Raw genomic sequence first — 15,657 nt, forward strand, 5'->3', positions numbered from 1 at the left:
AACGTGAACTGTTTTCATGGTCTGTTTTATTTTGAATTACGTCTTCACTTCCTGTCTTCGGCGGCGCTCCCACCTGTTCCCAGCCTCACCTGTGTGTCATTAGTGTTGATCCCTCTCTTGTGTCTCCTGCAGTCGCCTGGTCCTTCTTATTAGTCTGTAATTTAATTTGTCTCGTCCGGGCCTCAGTTTGTGTTTCCACTTTTAGTGATTAGACATGTTTTCTTTGTTAACTCCTGTCCGGTCTACAGAGACTGCAGTTGAACAGGAACTGGAGAATTGTTTTACTTTTTATGGTCTTTCTTCTGTTATGTTTTCTGTTCTACTTCCTGTTGTCTGCATCAATGTTTCCTGTTCTACTTCCTGTCATGTACAGAGATGTTTCCTGTTCTGCTTCCTGTCTATAGTGATGTTTCCTGTTCTGCTTCCTGTCATGTGCAGAGATGTTTCCTGTTCTACTTCCTGTCGTCTGCATCAATGTTTCCTGTTCTACTTTCTGTCGTGTGCAGCAAAGTTTCCTTTTCTACTTCCTGTTGTCTGCATCAACGTTTCCTGTTCTAGTTCCTGTCGTCTGCATCAATGTTTCCTGTTCTACTTCCTGTCGTGTACAGAGATGTTTCCTGTTCTACTTCCTGTTGTGTGCAGCAAAGTTTCCTTTTCTACTTCCTGTCGTCTGCATCAATGTTTCCTTTTCTACTTCCTGTCGTCTGCATCAATGTTTCCTTTTCTACTTCCTGTCGTCTGCATCAATGTTTCCTTTTCTACTTCCTGTCGCTAGTGATGTTTCCTGTTCTACTTCCTGTCATCTGCAGCAATGTACCCTGTTCTACTTCCTTTCATCTGCAGAGACTGTTCTACTGTTCTACTTCCTGTTTCCGGTTTCTTGTGATGTTTCCTGTTCTACTTCCTGTTTCTTGTGATGTTTCCTGTTCTACTTCCTGTCGTGTGCAGAGATGTTTCCTGTTTTACTTCCTGCCGTGTGCAGAGATGTTTCCTGTTTTACTTCCTGCCGTGTGCAGAGATGTTTCCTGTTCTACTTCCTGTTGTCTGTGTCAGTTTCCTGTTACGCTTCCTGACATCTGCAGTGATTTTTCATCGTTGCATATCTGACTGAAAAGAAAAACAATCTGAAATAAAGGAGGCATGAGAAACTTGAGGGCACACATACCTGGTGATGTCATTGGTGATGTCATTGGTGATGTCATTGGTGATGTCACTCCTCACACTCCGCCTCCGCACTGGAGTCTGGGGCCGCGTGCCGACAGTGAAGAGCGGAGGACCGGCGGGTCGATGCTGCAGCAGCGTCCTTAAGAACATGTGGTGCACTCATCATACATCGTTATAGTTTATGACTATCACTTTGTTTTAATGATACTAAACTATTAATGTTTTGACCTCACATACTTTATATTGTATTTTTTATGGAATACTCATTTTAATTTTGGATTATATTTTGGAGCTTCACTACTCGTATGGAATATTATACTTTAATATATAACATTTTAAACATACTACACCAACTTGGGGCTTAAGATACAAACAGATTGTCATAACTTCATATGTAAATATATTTTTTTCAGTTACAGCTTTTTATGAATTGTTTGACAAACGATTATATGATTACTTTTGAGATGAAATAATGATTTTTAATAGATTATAACATTTATACTTAGATGTAATATTGTTGACACTATTTTTTGTATGTACTACATTATGAATTTGTATGATAAACTATGACTTTATGGGACTTTGACACTTTACTTTCTATTGCTTTTAAATTAAAAGATTTTATATACATAACAAAAGGTCATGTTTCCTGTTGCACCTTCTATATATTTATATACATATATTATTTATGTATATAGAAAAATATATAAATAATTATAAATAAAAAATAAATATTTAAAATATATATATAAATAATTATATATATATAAATAATTATAAATAAAAAATAAATATTTAAAATATATAACAAAATATTTAAAACCTGTAGAAATAAATATTTAAAAAATATATAAAAAATGTAGAGATAATATATACAAATTTAAAATATATAAATATATATAAACATAAATAAAAAATAAATAAATGGTGCAGAGCAAACAAGAGCTTTGCAGTAAGCCATATTTTAAGATAAATTTCCCCCAGAAGCCTTCAGAGTTAGTTTGAAGGACTTCACAGGAACAAACATGAACGCATCAACTCGTTGTGAACGTGAACATTAGTCCAGCGCTGGTCACCCTCCAAACTGTTGCTGCCCCCTTTCCTCTGAGCCTCCGTTACACAAGCGCTACACCCGAAGCACAGGAGAGAGGGATTACTCAGTTATTGATATTTATAAGAGACGTAGGAGCGCACAGCCGGAAAAAGAAAAAGCTGCCCACCTAACCTCCACAGAGAGGGAGCGCTTACAATACGGGACGGGCTACAAAACGGACAACAAAGAGCCAGCGCGCTCGCTGCAGCAGCTGCACCCCGAGGCCTCTGCACCCCGAGGCCTCTGCACCCCGAGGCCTCTGCACCCCGGAGCTGGCTGATATCAACAAGGCCGGGACGCCACAAAGGGTCAAAAGTCGCGAGGAAACGTAGGTTATGTCAAAAAATACATATGGAAAGCAAAGTCAGACATTTAAAACTTACTTAAACTAAATATACAAACCTTCACGTACCTTCTATATATATATATATATATATATATATATATATATATATATATATATATATATATATATATATATATATATATATATATATATATATATATATATATATATACACACACACACACAAAATATATATCTATCTATATCTATGTGTGTAAATACACACATACATGCATATGCATACACATACACACGTATATATATTTATATATTTACATATATATATACACACATACATATATCTCATGTTGTATCAACACATTTAATTTATTGTATGTATTGCGTTCCAATTTATCTGGTAAATTGTGTCAGCCAATTTAATACACACACAAATATAGAAAACATGTTTAATCGAGTTCCTCTGTCTCAAATAAAGGGACTATACACGATCTTTGAGGCTTTACAAATAGTATTACATTTTATTAATATATTTTCATAAAACAAGTTTAAGACTGTATCAAAAACTCAGTAAAAACATTAGATTTTTTAACCATTTTTTCTTATGGTGATATCAGATATGAAATGTACATAATTCACATGTAGTTTCTTTGTTCCCAATAGTATTGAGAATAATGCATTATTATTTTTTTTGTGATTGGTAAACGTTCTTTTTGTACCGTCACAAATTATAAAGTCTTTTTTTTCTTCTTCTTCCATGATTGTGATCATAAATCTAGACATACAATTAAAAAATAAAATTATTTCCCCACTCTGGATCCTTCCTTTCCCCGACTAGGTTTACTCATGACACTAACATAAATGGCGTTGATTAATTTCACAGGCACACGATTATGTACATCCCCTCGTCCGCGTGCACCAATCACAACCCTGCACCAGCGAGAGAGGCGGGGCCTAAAGATCTTAGCCCCGCCCACCCATCATCACACAGCGGCTCTCACCCTGCTGCGAAGCACAGCGTCTCATTGGCCCCTTCGTTATTGTTGCAGAAACCCCACGTGGTTGGTCTCGTGACCAGATATCACCTTGGCAAACTCGCACACACTCGCGCACACACACACGTACACACAAAAAGGAGAATTAAAAAGTATTTGTTCTGTAACTTCATTAGGCTACATCGAGTGTGACGTCCTTTGTGATCGCGTACCGGAGGAATCAGTCATGTGGCTCAAGGATACAAAAAGAAAGAAAACAGTTTCTCTCCTCACTGGACTACACGTCACTGACTCTGCTGATTTCTGCGCAAGACACATAGTGCAAGGTTTAACAAGAAATTGCATAAGTGCAAGGTTTGCATGTTATTGTCGAGAGGGAGCGAAGCAGAGGAGAAAGAGAGAGAGAGAAAACGGAGAAACAAACTGATTTGCGTGGAAAGAAAGTGTTTCATGCTTTCAGGATTTCATTCCCCTCTAGAAATAACAGGTGCAAAATCTTAGTAAACCTAGCCGAAGGACCGATAAGAGCGATGCAGAACTCATAAAGATTAACATGGTGTGAGGGGGAGCCTCAAGTCTGTTGTCATGGTGACATCTGCTTTAAAAAAAAAAAAAAAAAAAAGGCCCTGCGGGCTTTCAGTCTTTCCTGCTTCTTTATTATTTTCTATACAATAGAAATAGTACATCGTTGAAGATAAAATTGACTCTTGGCAAAAAAAAAGAAGACAAAAATACGTCAAAAGCAGATCTGAAGGAGAAAAAAAAAAAAAAAAAAAAGTACAAACTGCTCATCCCCCCATCCATCAGAAGTACTGCCAGTAGAAGTACTTGTAGTAATTGTACGATAGTGTCTTATCCATGACGGTCAGATATGTGGGTGCGGGCACCTCTATGAAGTCAAAGCTGTGTAAAATCACTCCCGTCGGTAGTTTTTTTTCTACGAGGATCCCAACGCCGCGACGCGCTTTCCACAACCGAAAGCTCCGGCGAGCGTTAGGGCGGCACGTAGGGGGGCGGGGACCTGTACGAGGTCATGTTCTTGGGGCGGGAGCCCTTGCCCTCGATGGGGACGGTGAAGGGAGGCGGCGGCTGGTAAGGGGGCGCGTTGGGGTCGTCGTCCTGGTAGATGGAGTACTCCTCCAGCAGGTCCTGGTTCAGCAGGGTGCTGTGTGGCCCGGACATGTTGGGGTACTCCGGCGGGGGCAGCGGGGGCTTCTCCTCCTGCAGGATGAGCGGGATGCTGGAGGACGGCGGCGACTTGGAGTCGTCCAGCTCGTCGGCGAAGATGATGGGGACCCCCTTCTTGATGAAGGTGGCCTGCTCCTCGATGGTCATCTTCCCCCGGCGCTTCTTGCGGTAGCAGACCATGGCGATGATGCCGGCGATGAGCAGCAGGGCGGCGACCACCACGGCGGGGATGACCGTGTGCAGGTAGACGTCGTCGCTGCTCCGGCGACCCGTCCCGGGCGAGGGCGTGGCCGTCGGGAGCGCGGGCGCCGGCGCCTCTCCCGGCGGGACGAACGTGTAGCTCTGGCATTTGTTGGCGCCGCGGACGGAGATGTTGATGGGTTTGAATTCGGGCTCCATGGCTTTGGTGAAGGCCAGCTTCGGCGTCCCTTGGGGGTCCGAGATCTTGTTGCTGAGGACTGAGATTTGGTCTTTCGGGCAGGGGCTCTGCTGCAGGCTGTTATTGGTCCACTCCACCACGATGGAGCCCTTGGTGATGCTCCGCAGGGTCACGGTGCTGCTGTTGCGATCGCCGAGGGCGTAGGCCAACTTTTTGGTCAAAAGGATCTTCTTGTGGACGTCGTCGCTCAGCGTTTTGGGGTCGCCGTGGAACCGAGCGGCGAACACGACCGAGGGCTTGTCGTGAGACGACCAGCGGTTGACCTGAACCTCGAAGGCGTCCATGATGCTCTTGCCGCCCTTGTCGGTGGCCAACATGAAGTACTCGTGTTTGCCCTCGTGCTGCTCCTCGGGGAGGCCGTACAGCAGCTGGATGGTGCTGTTGAACTGGATCCAGGAGGTTTCGTTCACCGCCTCTTTCGGCGTCCGCTTCAAAGTCAAGCGCAGCTTATCCGTCGTACCGTCCTCCCGGTCGTAGAAGGTATCCGGGGGGATCTTGACCTCGAAGTACGTTCCGACCCAGGCGTTCACCTGATCGATGGCGTTGCGGATCTCCGGGTTCTGATTTTGGTCCGGCGTCAAAGTGAGAGGGGTGGTGGTGCGTTTGGGCGGTTTCGGCGTGGTGGACTTGGGCTCCCGGGGAGCCGGGGTGGAGGTTTTGATTTTCTTGGGTTTCCTCGTGGCGGAGGGCTTGGGTCTCTTGGTGGTGCTCGGCGGGGTCGGCAAAGCGGTGGCCTCCACGATCGTGGGCCGGGTCATGGTGGGCTGAATCGGGACGGTGCTCGTGGTTCCCAGCACCCTCGTGGGTTGGGGGGGTCCGACCACGGGCGTGTGGGCTATCTGATCCCTCACCCTCATGGTGGGCTTCACCGGAAGGGGCAAAGGGCCCCGGACGGGCGGAGCAGAGATTTCCGTCGCGAGGGCGATGGAGGGAGAAGTCGGCGTGGGAACGACTCGCACGGGGGGCTCCGGGTGGGACGTCGGCGGGAGCAGGGAGGGCACCGGGGTGGGAGTGTTGTACAACTGCCGTCGCACCCGCTTCACCCCGTTGGGCTTCTTGTTCACGATGTGCCAGCCGACCACCGGGTAGCCCAGCCTGGCGGACATGGTCCCGTCCTTGGCAGAGGACTGGACGCTGTCGATGTCCGGGATGCCGCTCTGCTCGAGGGCGCACCCCAGTTTCCAGGACAGGAGCGCGCCGTTTTCCACCACCTTCTTGGCATTCCCCGGCCCGGCCATGAACGCGGACATGTCAAACAGGCGGTTGTTCACGACGGGCACCACCCTCATGTGCTCCAGGGGCACGCGAGAGAACTTCCTCATGATGCCCAGCAGGTTGACCCGCTGTTCGGCGACCATCTTCGTCAGGTCGGCGTCCAGGATGACGGTGAGGACGGTGACGAGCTCCTCGGAGCCGCAGGTGAACGGCTGGACGCCGCCTGCGCTGTCGGACTGCAGGGTGAGCAGGGTCGGCTCGGTGTCGGCGCGCTCTTCCGGGTACACTTCGACGGAGAACACCGTACTCGGGTACACGTGGTTGCCGGCCTTCTCCATCGTCTCCTCTCCGGACGCTGAGATATGATACACGCCTTTATCCTTCTCCAGGGCCAAGCCTCTCAGGATGCAGCTCTCTTTGTCCCAGTATAGCCAGTAGGGTAAAGTCTCCTTTCCCATTTCAGTGAGCTACAGGAGGGAAAAACAAAAAAGGAAACGCAATCAATGGGTTGTACTTCAGGGATACTTTGAGTAAGAAAGGGGAAAAAGTCATTACTTATTTCATTAAGTGATAATTCACCCCAGAATTAATCATGACTGGCCATTAAAAGTTACCAAGACCCAAGTGACACCTTAAAATGACTTTGTTTAACTAGGAACATGGACAAAATATGAAACAGAGAAAAGAAAAGTAAATATTGCCAATTGTGAAGTTGGATTTAGAAAATGTTTGGTAATGACTAAAATGGTGAATATATTAGCATACATAAAACCCTGTATGTACTGGTTTGATATTGTAAAACAGGAGCTGGAGAAACCAAACAAGAATGCATGAATGCAAATCTTTCAAATATCTACAGTAGAAAAACGGAAATGCTTTCTAGTATCTTCCCCTCCTTCATACTCCATTCAGTTTATCTAATCTTGCCAAATACGAACAGGAAGCAGAGTGCGCTCCCATTGATAATAACTATGCGAGTTATCGCTCTTCATTTTCAGTTATTACAGTGTGACAGGATATCATTCTGCATCAGCACTTGGGCCAATAATAATCTCATCTCATTCATAAGTCAGACTGGAACAAATTGTACCAACGTCGGCTTCAATCAGCAAGGATGCGGTGATCAGAAACTGAGGGGATATAAACTAATATATCTATAGATAGATACATATATATCTGTAGATATATATGTTGTTACAGAAAGAAAAATAGTGTTGTCGCCATAAGGGACATAAAGAAAAGGTAGTTAATGTTTACACACCCCTCTGTGCTACACATTTTTTTAATGTCTTATTATAAGTTCACAAAAGGATACTGGTGCTAGTCCCTTTAAACTTATAAAAACAAATAAAAAAATGAGTATAAAGTTGTTTTCCTGAGTCTCTTCATGTCAACTCTCATTGACTGAGTCATTCAGATCCATTTAATGTAATATTTAATCACCGAATGCGATTAGTTGTAAATACTAACACATTTATATCACGCAATGAAGGATTTAATATTAAATGCCAAATATTATCCCACATTAAATCAATAGATGGAGCTCAACATGTCATATTTTATATATTTTCTGATAAAATTAGCATTTCCGTCCATGTGTTTTGGTGTTCTTGACTGTAATTTGTTTTGCCTTGAGTAGTTCTGTCAGGAGGACCTTGCAACACAAGCTTTTCATTGCACGGAGTGACTGTATCTTGAATGTAAATGTTCATATGACATCCCATCTTCAGGTTACTTACATGGAGGTCGCAGGTAGCGTTGGCCGGTCCTGGTGGAACCCTCAACTGAAACACCTGGCCGACGATGGCCGAGGAGTCGGGGATGCCGGTGTGCACCCCCCCGTTCTTGGCGGAGGGATCCAGGACGGCTGCCGGCGGCCCCTCGCCCACTGAAGACGCCGCCGCCGTGAGCTCAGAGAGCACGGAGGACTGCATGGAGGCCTCCAGCTCCATTGATATCATCTCCACCAGCGCGTCCTGCTGCTCCGGCACGGCGCCCTGGGCCACGGTCACCAGGAGCAACATTATCAGAGGGATAGTCCGACACCAAAGCGGCGCGCTCCTCCTCCTCCTCCCCCCGGCATCCCCGCTGCTCACGTCTTTCCGTTTATAGTGCATAGCAAAAGGCCTTCGGTCTGCCCAGCAGATGTCTACGAAGCGCTTAAGAGGCCGCATGCAACCCACGTCAGTCCGATGATACGCTCGTGGGTCAGACTCCCGAGTTATTGGCTGTGCTGGCGGACGCGGTGGGTTTCTCTTTGCTGTCCTCTGTGATCCATGAAGAGATCTCTGGCAGCCCGTCAGACAGCCATGTCATCCAGCTGTACCAGGGAGAAAAGGGAAAGAAAACAAACAGAGTGTCACAAAGTGACAGAAAAACAACAAACATCAGTGAAAACATTCAAAGCACTTTCACAGTAACGTTTCTGGTGATGATTCATACTCATCTGCCCACTACAAGGTCACAAGATTAATTATTTAAGATACAAGAAAAAAAAAACTTTACAAGGTGGAGATCTATGCTAAAACTGCATGATGCATTCACACACTAGTTTAAAAAGGTATTTGGTGCTAACGTGGCGCTCTCGCACTTTAAAAGGGTTATTTTGTGAGCAAAAACTACAACTAAGTGTTTGTCAATGACCTTTTTTTTCTATGACGAAGACAAGATGACAACATTACACTATTGTTGACAAAAAACAAGATGTGTTAAATAAAATATAAACTTGACCAAAATCTCTTATGTCCCAATAAAAATCTGATGGCTGCAAAAGAAGACTTTTCATTGACTAAGATAAAAACTAAAATCCTCAGACTTTTAGTCAACTGAAACTAAAACGGGACAAGGGAGAGTAAAAATTTGAAATACTCTAGCGAATATTGTACATCTGGAGCTTTTATTGTGAAAGGTGAAGATGCCAGAGGATCTGGTGTGTGTCGCCTCTGTCGTGGTTGTAAAGAGATGACAAACGGAGCCTCCGAGTTGTGTCATTATCCTCATCAAATATTGTTGCATCTCAGCCTGTTGTGCACAACATGACACCACGTCTCTTTTCAAAAAAAGACACAATCACCATGTCTGTTATAAGATCTAGATATACATATACTGGAATGAATAAATGTCCACACAAAGACTGCAATCAGGTTATTTGTGCAAACAGCATGAATTATATCTCCATTTTCTCTTTAGATTATCCGCGTGTGATGCACGTTTAGAGAAAGACGACGTATCGATATCCTACTGATCTCCACTTTCATCCGTCATGGCATTTTTTTCATTAGCAACAGCGATTCTCACGAGACGCACGAGTGCCAAGAGGTTGTTTGTCTTGGTTGTAAGTTTTAATTAGGCGCCCCGGGGGTTGGAATTAGAGTCTCCATTGTGCTGACCCGGCCAACCTCAATCCTGTAGCACTCAGAAAACAGGCGGAGGAGGGTCATCCAATTGCCTGGAATCCCGACGCCGGCCTGGCACAAAAGCTGTGACGTCAACTCGCTCGCACAAAATGTGCCTCTGAACTGCTCCAGACGTCTTAGTAAATAGCTTGCAATTCACCGCTGCACATCTCGATCAACAACCTGTCTTATTTCTAAGATTGTTTCATACCATTTCCACCCCCATCGCCCTCCCTCCACTCCACACACACACACACACACACACGAGTGGATGATTCATAGAAGAAACAGCCGGTAAATAAGGGCTGCGTTGCAATGAGACGGGGCTCTCTTGGGAACCAAAACTCAATGTTTTTAATCACCAAATGTACATGCATTTACCTTAATACATTTACTGAGCATAATGAGAGGTAGTCTTTTGAATATAATAATGCGGGGGAGTCAAACGCATGGCGTTCCAGTAAAGCTTCCCTCATTCATCCACTCACTTTCTCAGACAATCGATCTTGCGCGTGTCTTTCTAACTTGAAGAGCTGCAGCTCTGATGTCCGACATTTAAACATCTAGTTTTGATCCGTTCCAAACCCGTAACATGTTCATTCATGTTTAGTTCCCAGTGTCTGAAGCCGTTGCTTTTTAAAAAAAAACAACCTTTAAAACCCATTTAATAAGGCTCGTTTTGCAATTCATGTATTCTAAAAATAAAAATAAATCAAAAAGGCAGCTTATTAAACAGTTGAGTGACTGTTTTCCCTGCTGAATGCGGCGGGGAGGTTTTCAATGGAAAACGTGGTTGCAGGAGGTGGGAGTGATCAGACGCTGCGTGGAAATTGGCAATAATGTTCGGGAAAAAAAGCCCTTGCAGATCTAATTTTATTTCATACGTTGCAAGGCATATTAAAAGGGATTAAATATATTCTTTTATTCTGAAGACAATGGCCTCAGACCACTTAAACCGTTCTTAATATAGCCTCGTGTAATCATGTGTTGAATGTATAATTCAAACGTGTTCAATGCCGCGTCGCTAAGCCAGCTTTTGGAGAAGCCGTTGAATAAATAATCAAACGACATAACTATGAATCGTGTGGTTCAAATCAGCGCCGACCAAATCGATATCCAGCCTCTGGTAAAACCTGCCAAAATCCTTACGGCTGACCGCCACATTTGCAATTTAGCTTTCTGTGGATTCAAGTCAATCTCTCTCTCCATCACGCGTTTCATAACCGCCCACAATATTCTGCTGCGATCGTAGGATTGTAAGATAGTGGTGCAGCCGGTGCTATTGAGACAGGCCAGCCCACTGCTTTTGCTTTGGAAAAAATGTATGATTCATCCAGAAACACAAAAAAAAAACCTTCATACTCATAAAAGGGCTGCTACAGTCAGGTACATGATTTCTGGGAAAGTTGATGTCAGTAGATCATCTACTGCCAGTGACTAATAAAATACACCGGCTAATGTGTAAAGGGACGACTCCAAACCGTATGCTGTAATCTATGCATGCGGTTTGCAGCCTAAATGACAATGATTAATATCTACTGCCGGTATATGGTGAGGCATTTCTGGCACAAAAAGGGAACGGTTATGACTCGACAGCCAGCTGAGAAAAAACTAGAACATATAATCACATCCACAGGGGCTCCTCCTGTACATCACACCTTGATGCATGTAGTCTGAGACGCTGGATGAATGAATTAACATACAAATAGAAAACATGCAAGATATATCAATAAGAAAAAAGTCCCTCTGAAACACGAACAAAGTAGTAACACTGGTTTTGTGTTTAGGCGAGTGTGCGAGCTTGCCACAGACTCACACATAGGCGGCGAGCACTAAGTCACGCCTCGCCTCACCCCTTCACCAGGTTGAGACACGCACCTCGTCTGGCCTCTTCTACTTCCTCAGGAACAAAAAGACAATACAAAAGGAGTCTCTTCTACTTCAAAAAAAAGGGCTGAAGCTTCAGTAGCCTACAATATGCCATGCTGAGTTTAAAGGCGATGCATATTGCTGTGATTCATCTATCAAATTGTGTTTGTATGTAAAGCACAAACATTAACATGAACATGGGCTTTACCCATAAGCTTGATTTAATTCAGAATTATTTAGCACACCTCACCTCAGGCTGTTGCCGCACACACACACACACGTAATGGGGGGGTGGAAACAACAACATCCGAGCATCAAAGTAAGCTTTCCATAACGTGGCCTAGATTCTATCACGTTCTCATTTCACAGTGCGCGAGTAATTAAGGACACAATACAAACAACATCTCATTAGGAAATGTGAAACGTTTTAATATGTCGATTTGAAGCGCCGTTTGCGCGCCGCACAAACGAACAACATTAAAAGGGATGTGCATAGTAAAGCATGTAATGAGGATGTGTCATTAGAGGAAAGCGCCAAACAATCAAAACATGACTTAACAAGACAAAGCCGTGTTGATAGGACCGAGTAAAAAAACACAATAGAAAAGGGGACCGATTCGATTACACGTCAATATCGAGCTACGATAGGAAGAAATTCAATTAGCCGATATCGAAGCGAGGTCAACGATCTACGTATTGATCCGGGTACGAATGGAGATAGTCGGCCACCACGAGTGTGTCTTTTGCACTTTCGTCGATGAGCGGGGAGATAAACAAACACATTACCATCGTTTGTATTTTCACATTAGAAGGTCCTCTGGCTTTTCAACCGCCGCCTGTTTTTAAAAACCTCAGTGACGGTCTTTCAGCTCGTTAAATAATAAAAACAGGCGGTGAAAGTGACCGGCGAGTCTCTCAAGAAAGATTTATTCAAAACGCTCACAAAACTATAAACTACACACACACGGATGGGCATTAGTTTTACGTCAGTCAGTGAGATTTACCTCCCCCCCCCGTTCAACATTGAGGCGACTCCCATCAGGTATTTTTTGTGTGTGTGTGTGTGTGTGTATATATATATATATATATATATATATATATATATATATATATATTATGTACCGCTATTCCATCCAATTTCTAAACGCCGCATTGTAGCTATGGCAACCCCCTCACCACTTCCTCCATTCAGCGTCCGACACAAACAGACCTCTGGCCTCGACTTCTATCACTCGATCGAGATGAAAAGTGTGTATAAAGACATCTTGTCACACACACACACACCGTTTGGTAACAAAGCAGATGAAGGAAGCGGCACATCACCGTTTAACTGGTTTTATTTGGTTTTTGATGGTGTTGAATGTATTCTGGAGAGAGTTGTCTCTTTGCCATTGTGTTCCTCTTTGAAACTAATGTAACTAACTAAGGATATCTCCTTGTAGATGATAATTACTGTGCACTTTGTTCAAGTAAACATTTTTAAAAAAAAAAAATTTTTAAAAAGGGGGGGGATTTGCACTCTTGCACCTGTTTGTATGTGAAGCCTACTACAGTTGAAATGAATGGCCTTGAAATGCATTTAAAATGTCAATGCAAAATTGCTTTTTAAATGTGCAATACTAATGTGTTGAATTGGTGTCGGCAGATATCCAAAATCAGAAGCCGGATTGAGGCTTAAAAAAAAAGACATTGTGTGGGTGCATTTACTTAAAAAGCAAAGGGTTGAACGTAAAGATAAAACCTATTTGTTGAGAAAAATAAAAACCTGCCTTGATCACAGCGCTAATAAAGGGGATAAGTGTGCCTCGGCGTTATCGTCATGAACATTTCCTACAGCGTTGGGGCCAAGCTATACGACCCCAACGCTAAAATATGTACAGTTATAGACAGGTAGTTTCAAAAGCACTAAAACAAAGGTTCTGTGAAAGTGTTATTCACAACACTTTCAATACAACTTCATTTTCCACTAAACCCCACATCAAAACCTCATGGTGTCTCTGGAGGAGCCATCTTTATGTTTAGTAAACAGTACAATGACACACAGGCTGGAGTGTGTGTGTGTGTGGTTTCTGGCCATTTCAAATCGACGCCGGCACTACTGGGTGGTGTGGTGTGGTGGAGGGGGTGATGAGAACGTTTACAACCACGGTATCCATGCTTTCTGCAGTTCAACAGTAGTTAAAAGCTCAAAAACCATCAAAAATAATTAGGACTCGGATGCACAGTGGCACTCAGGGCCAATTGAATTGACGTACCACATCCAGCAGCCTCCAGATAGAGCATGAGCTGAATAACAAACATATCCACAAGACAAGCTTGCTTTGCGATTGGATGTTTCCCTTGTGTTGACCCCCCCCTACACACACAAAGACACACACTCACACAGACACACAAGTAATGAAATATGTGAAGAGAAAACACAAAGTCGGCCTTGGTTGAGTGAAAGTCTAACCTGGCACGATGACCTGAGAGTAACTCGTTTAATTATATAGTTGGTGACACTAGTGTGGTGTTAAGAGTGTTAGAAGAAGACACTTTATTGTGTTTATTTCTACTAGGAGTAGCAAGACTAACTCGTTAGCTAACCAACTGAAACGTTAGCTAACCGACTGAAACCTTAGCTAACCGACCGACATGTTAGCTTGCTAACGGGCCCGTTTCAGTCCCCCACCACCACCTCCCCCGCCCTCCATGTTTCATTTCGGAGTATTTTAGACGAGGCCTTCTGTTAAACATTAACGTCTCCTTCGTCGTTCAACCTTGATAGATAACTCCACGGCCCCCCCGCACGGTAAGCGGGCTCTCGTCTTCACGGGAGTCCGGACCCCTGAAAACGGGCCCGACGGTTAACGCTAACCGTCAAGCGCATCTTAGCGCTCGACGCTAGCGCGTGAGATGCACCTGTTTTATTCTAGGCGGAAGCGAGCATCCGCCACACAAACACCTCGCTAACTCAACAACAACACACCAACACACACAAAAAAGAAAGCCAACGTCGGCTCGTTTAAAAGCAGTTAAACACGAGAAAGCGCCCGTCGGGGTTTTTTTTTGTGAACACACACACACACACAACCGGGGCGAATGAAGCGAACAGACGGGCGGCGGCGACGACGGCCAGCCCGAGCGGGGCTAGCCTGAAGCTAACGTCGAAGAGTGACCCAAAAAATAAATAAATAGCTGGGTTACCTGTCCTGTATCAGCGGACGCGCGTGTATGTGTGTGTGTGTGTGTCTGTCGGTGCTGAAGTCTTGCGACCGAGCCGACTCCACACATGACGACAACGGCGGCATTTATTTATTTATTTTTTAGCATTTACGTGTATGGATACAGATGCAAAGTGCTGAAACAGAACCCAAGAAAAAAGCCAAACTGACCTTGTTAGCGAGCTACCGGGAGCTAACTCGCGCCGTGCTGCCTCCTCTTCCACCCGGAGACTTGCAAAATGCCATTAAACATGCACTTTCTCTCTCCCTCTCTGTGTCGCGATCCCCCGCTTCGCCACCAACAACCTCCTAATATGTCCTTCTTTTTTCTCTCTTTCAGAAAGTAGAGCATCTAGGGCACAGTCGAAGAAAAAAAAAGGGGGGGAACCGAGATCTCTTCTCCCCTCCTCCCCTCCTGGTTTAGTTTATTCCTACAGATAGTTGGGAGTTATGTCGGCGGTAACTCCTCCCTGGCTGCCTCGGTCCTCCTCGCAGACAGGTCTACAGGTTGAGGCCACTCGTGTGTGTGTGTTTGTGTGTGTGTTGTGTGTGTGTCAGCATGACTCCTCCCTCCCCGCTTTTATGTTGTATTGTTTGGAGACATGCAGGTGCATGCACTTGCACACGTTACACTTCACCATGATCCATAATTGTGCGAGTGTTGCTCACCTTTGACCTGGCAACACTCAACACAACTGTGGGGAGGAAAAAAGTGAATGCTGCAGAAACATGCAGGCTTTGTTAGACGATCTAATGCATTGTTTTAAAAGTACAGATGTTACACGACCCACT

The 15,657-nt window shown here is 44.5% G+C and overlaps 1 protein-coding gene across 2 annotated transcripts; it reads right to left on the bottom strand.

Moving 5' to 3' along the window:
* Positions 1-3,080: 3,080 nt before the first annotated feature.
* LOC137800995 (dystroglycan 1-like) lies at positions 3,081-15,328 on the bottom strand. 2 transcript variants are annotated; one of them, XM_068598381.1, is made up of 3 exons: positions 15,037-15,328; positions 8,138-8,718; positions 3,081-6,865 (listed from the first exon to the last, which is right to left on the bottom strand). In XM_068598381.1, exons 2-3 carry the CDS (start codon positions 8,570-8,572, stop codon positions 4,550-4,552), a joined length of 2,751 nt encoding a protein of 916 aa, XP_068454482.1. In that variant the 5' UTR covers positions 8,573-8,718; positions 15,037-15,328; the 3' UTR covers positions 3,081-4,549. The 2 variants fall into 2 exon arrangements, with proteins under 2 accessions (XP_068454482.1, XP_068454483.1); XM_068598382.1 differs by lacking the exon at positions 15,037-15,328 and adding an exon at positions 14,849-14,924.
* Positions 15,329-15,657: the final 329 nt, after the last annotated feature.

The sequence above is a fragment of the Clinocottus analis genome, unplaced genomic scaffold (assembly GCF_023055335.1).
Source record: "Clinocottus analis isolate CAN_PGR_092001 unplaced genomic scaffold, fCliAna1.0.p SCAF_4, whole genome shotgun sequence".
Classification (NCBI taxonomy): Eukaryota; Metazoa; Chordata; class Actinopteri; order Perciformes; family Cottidae; genus Clinocottus; species Clinocottus analis.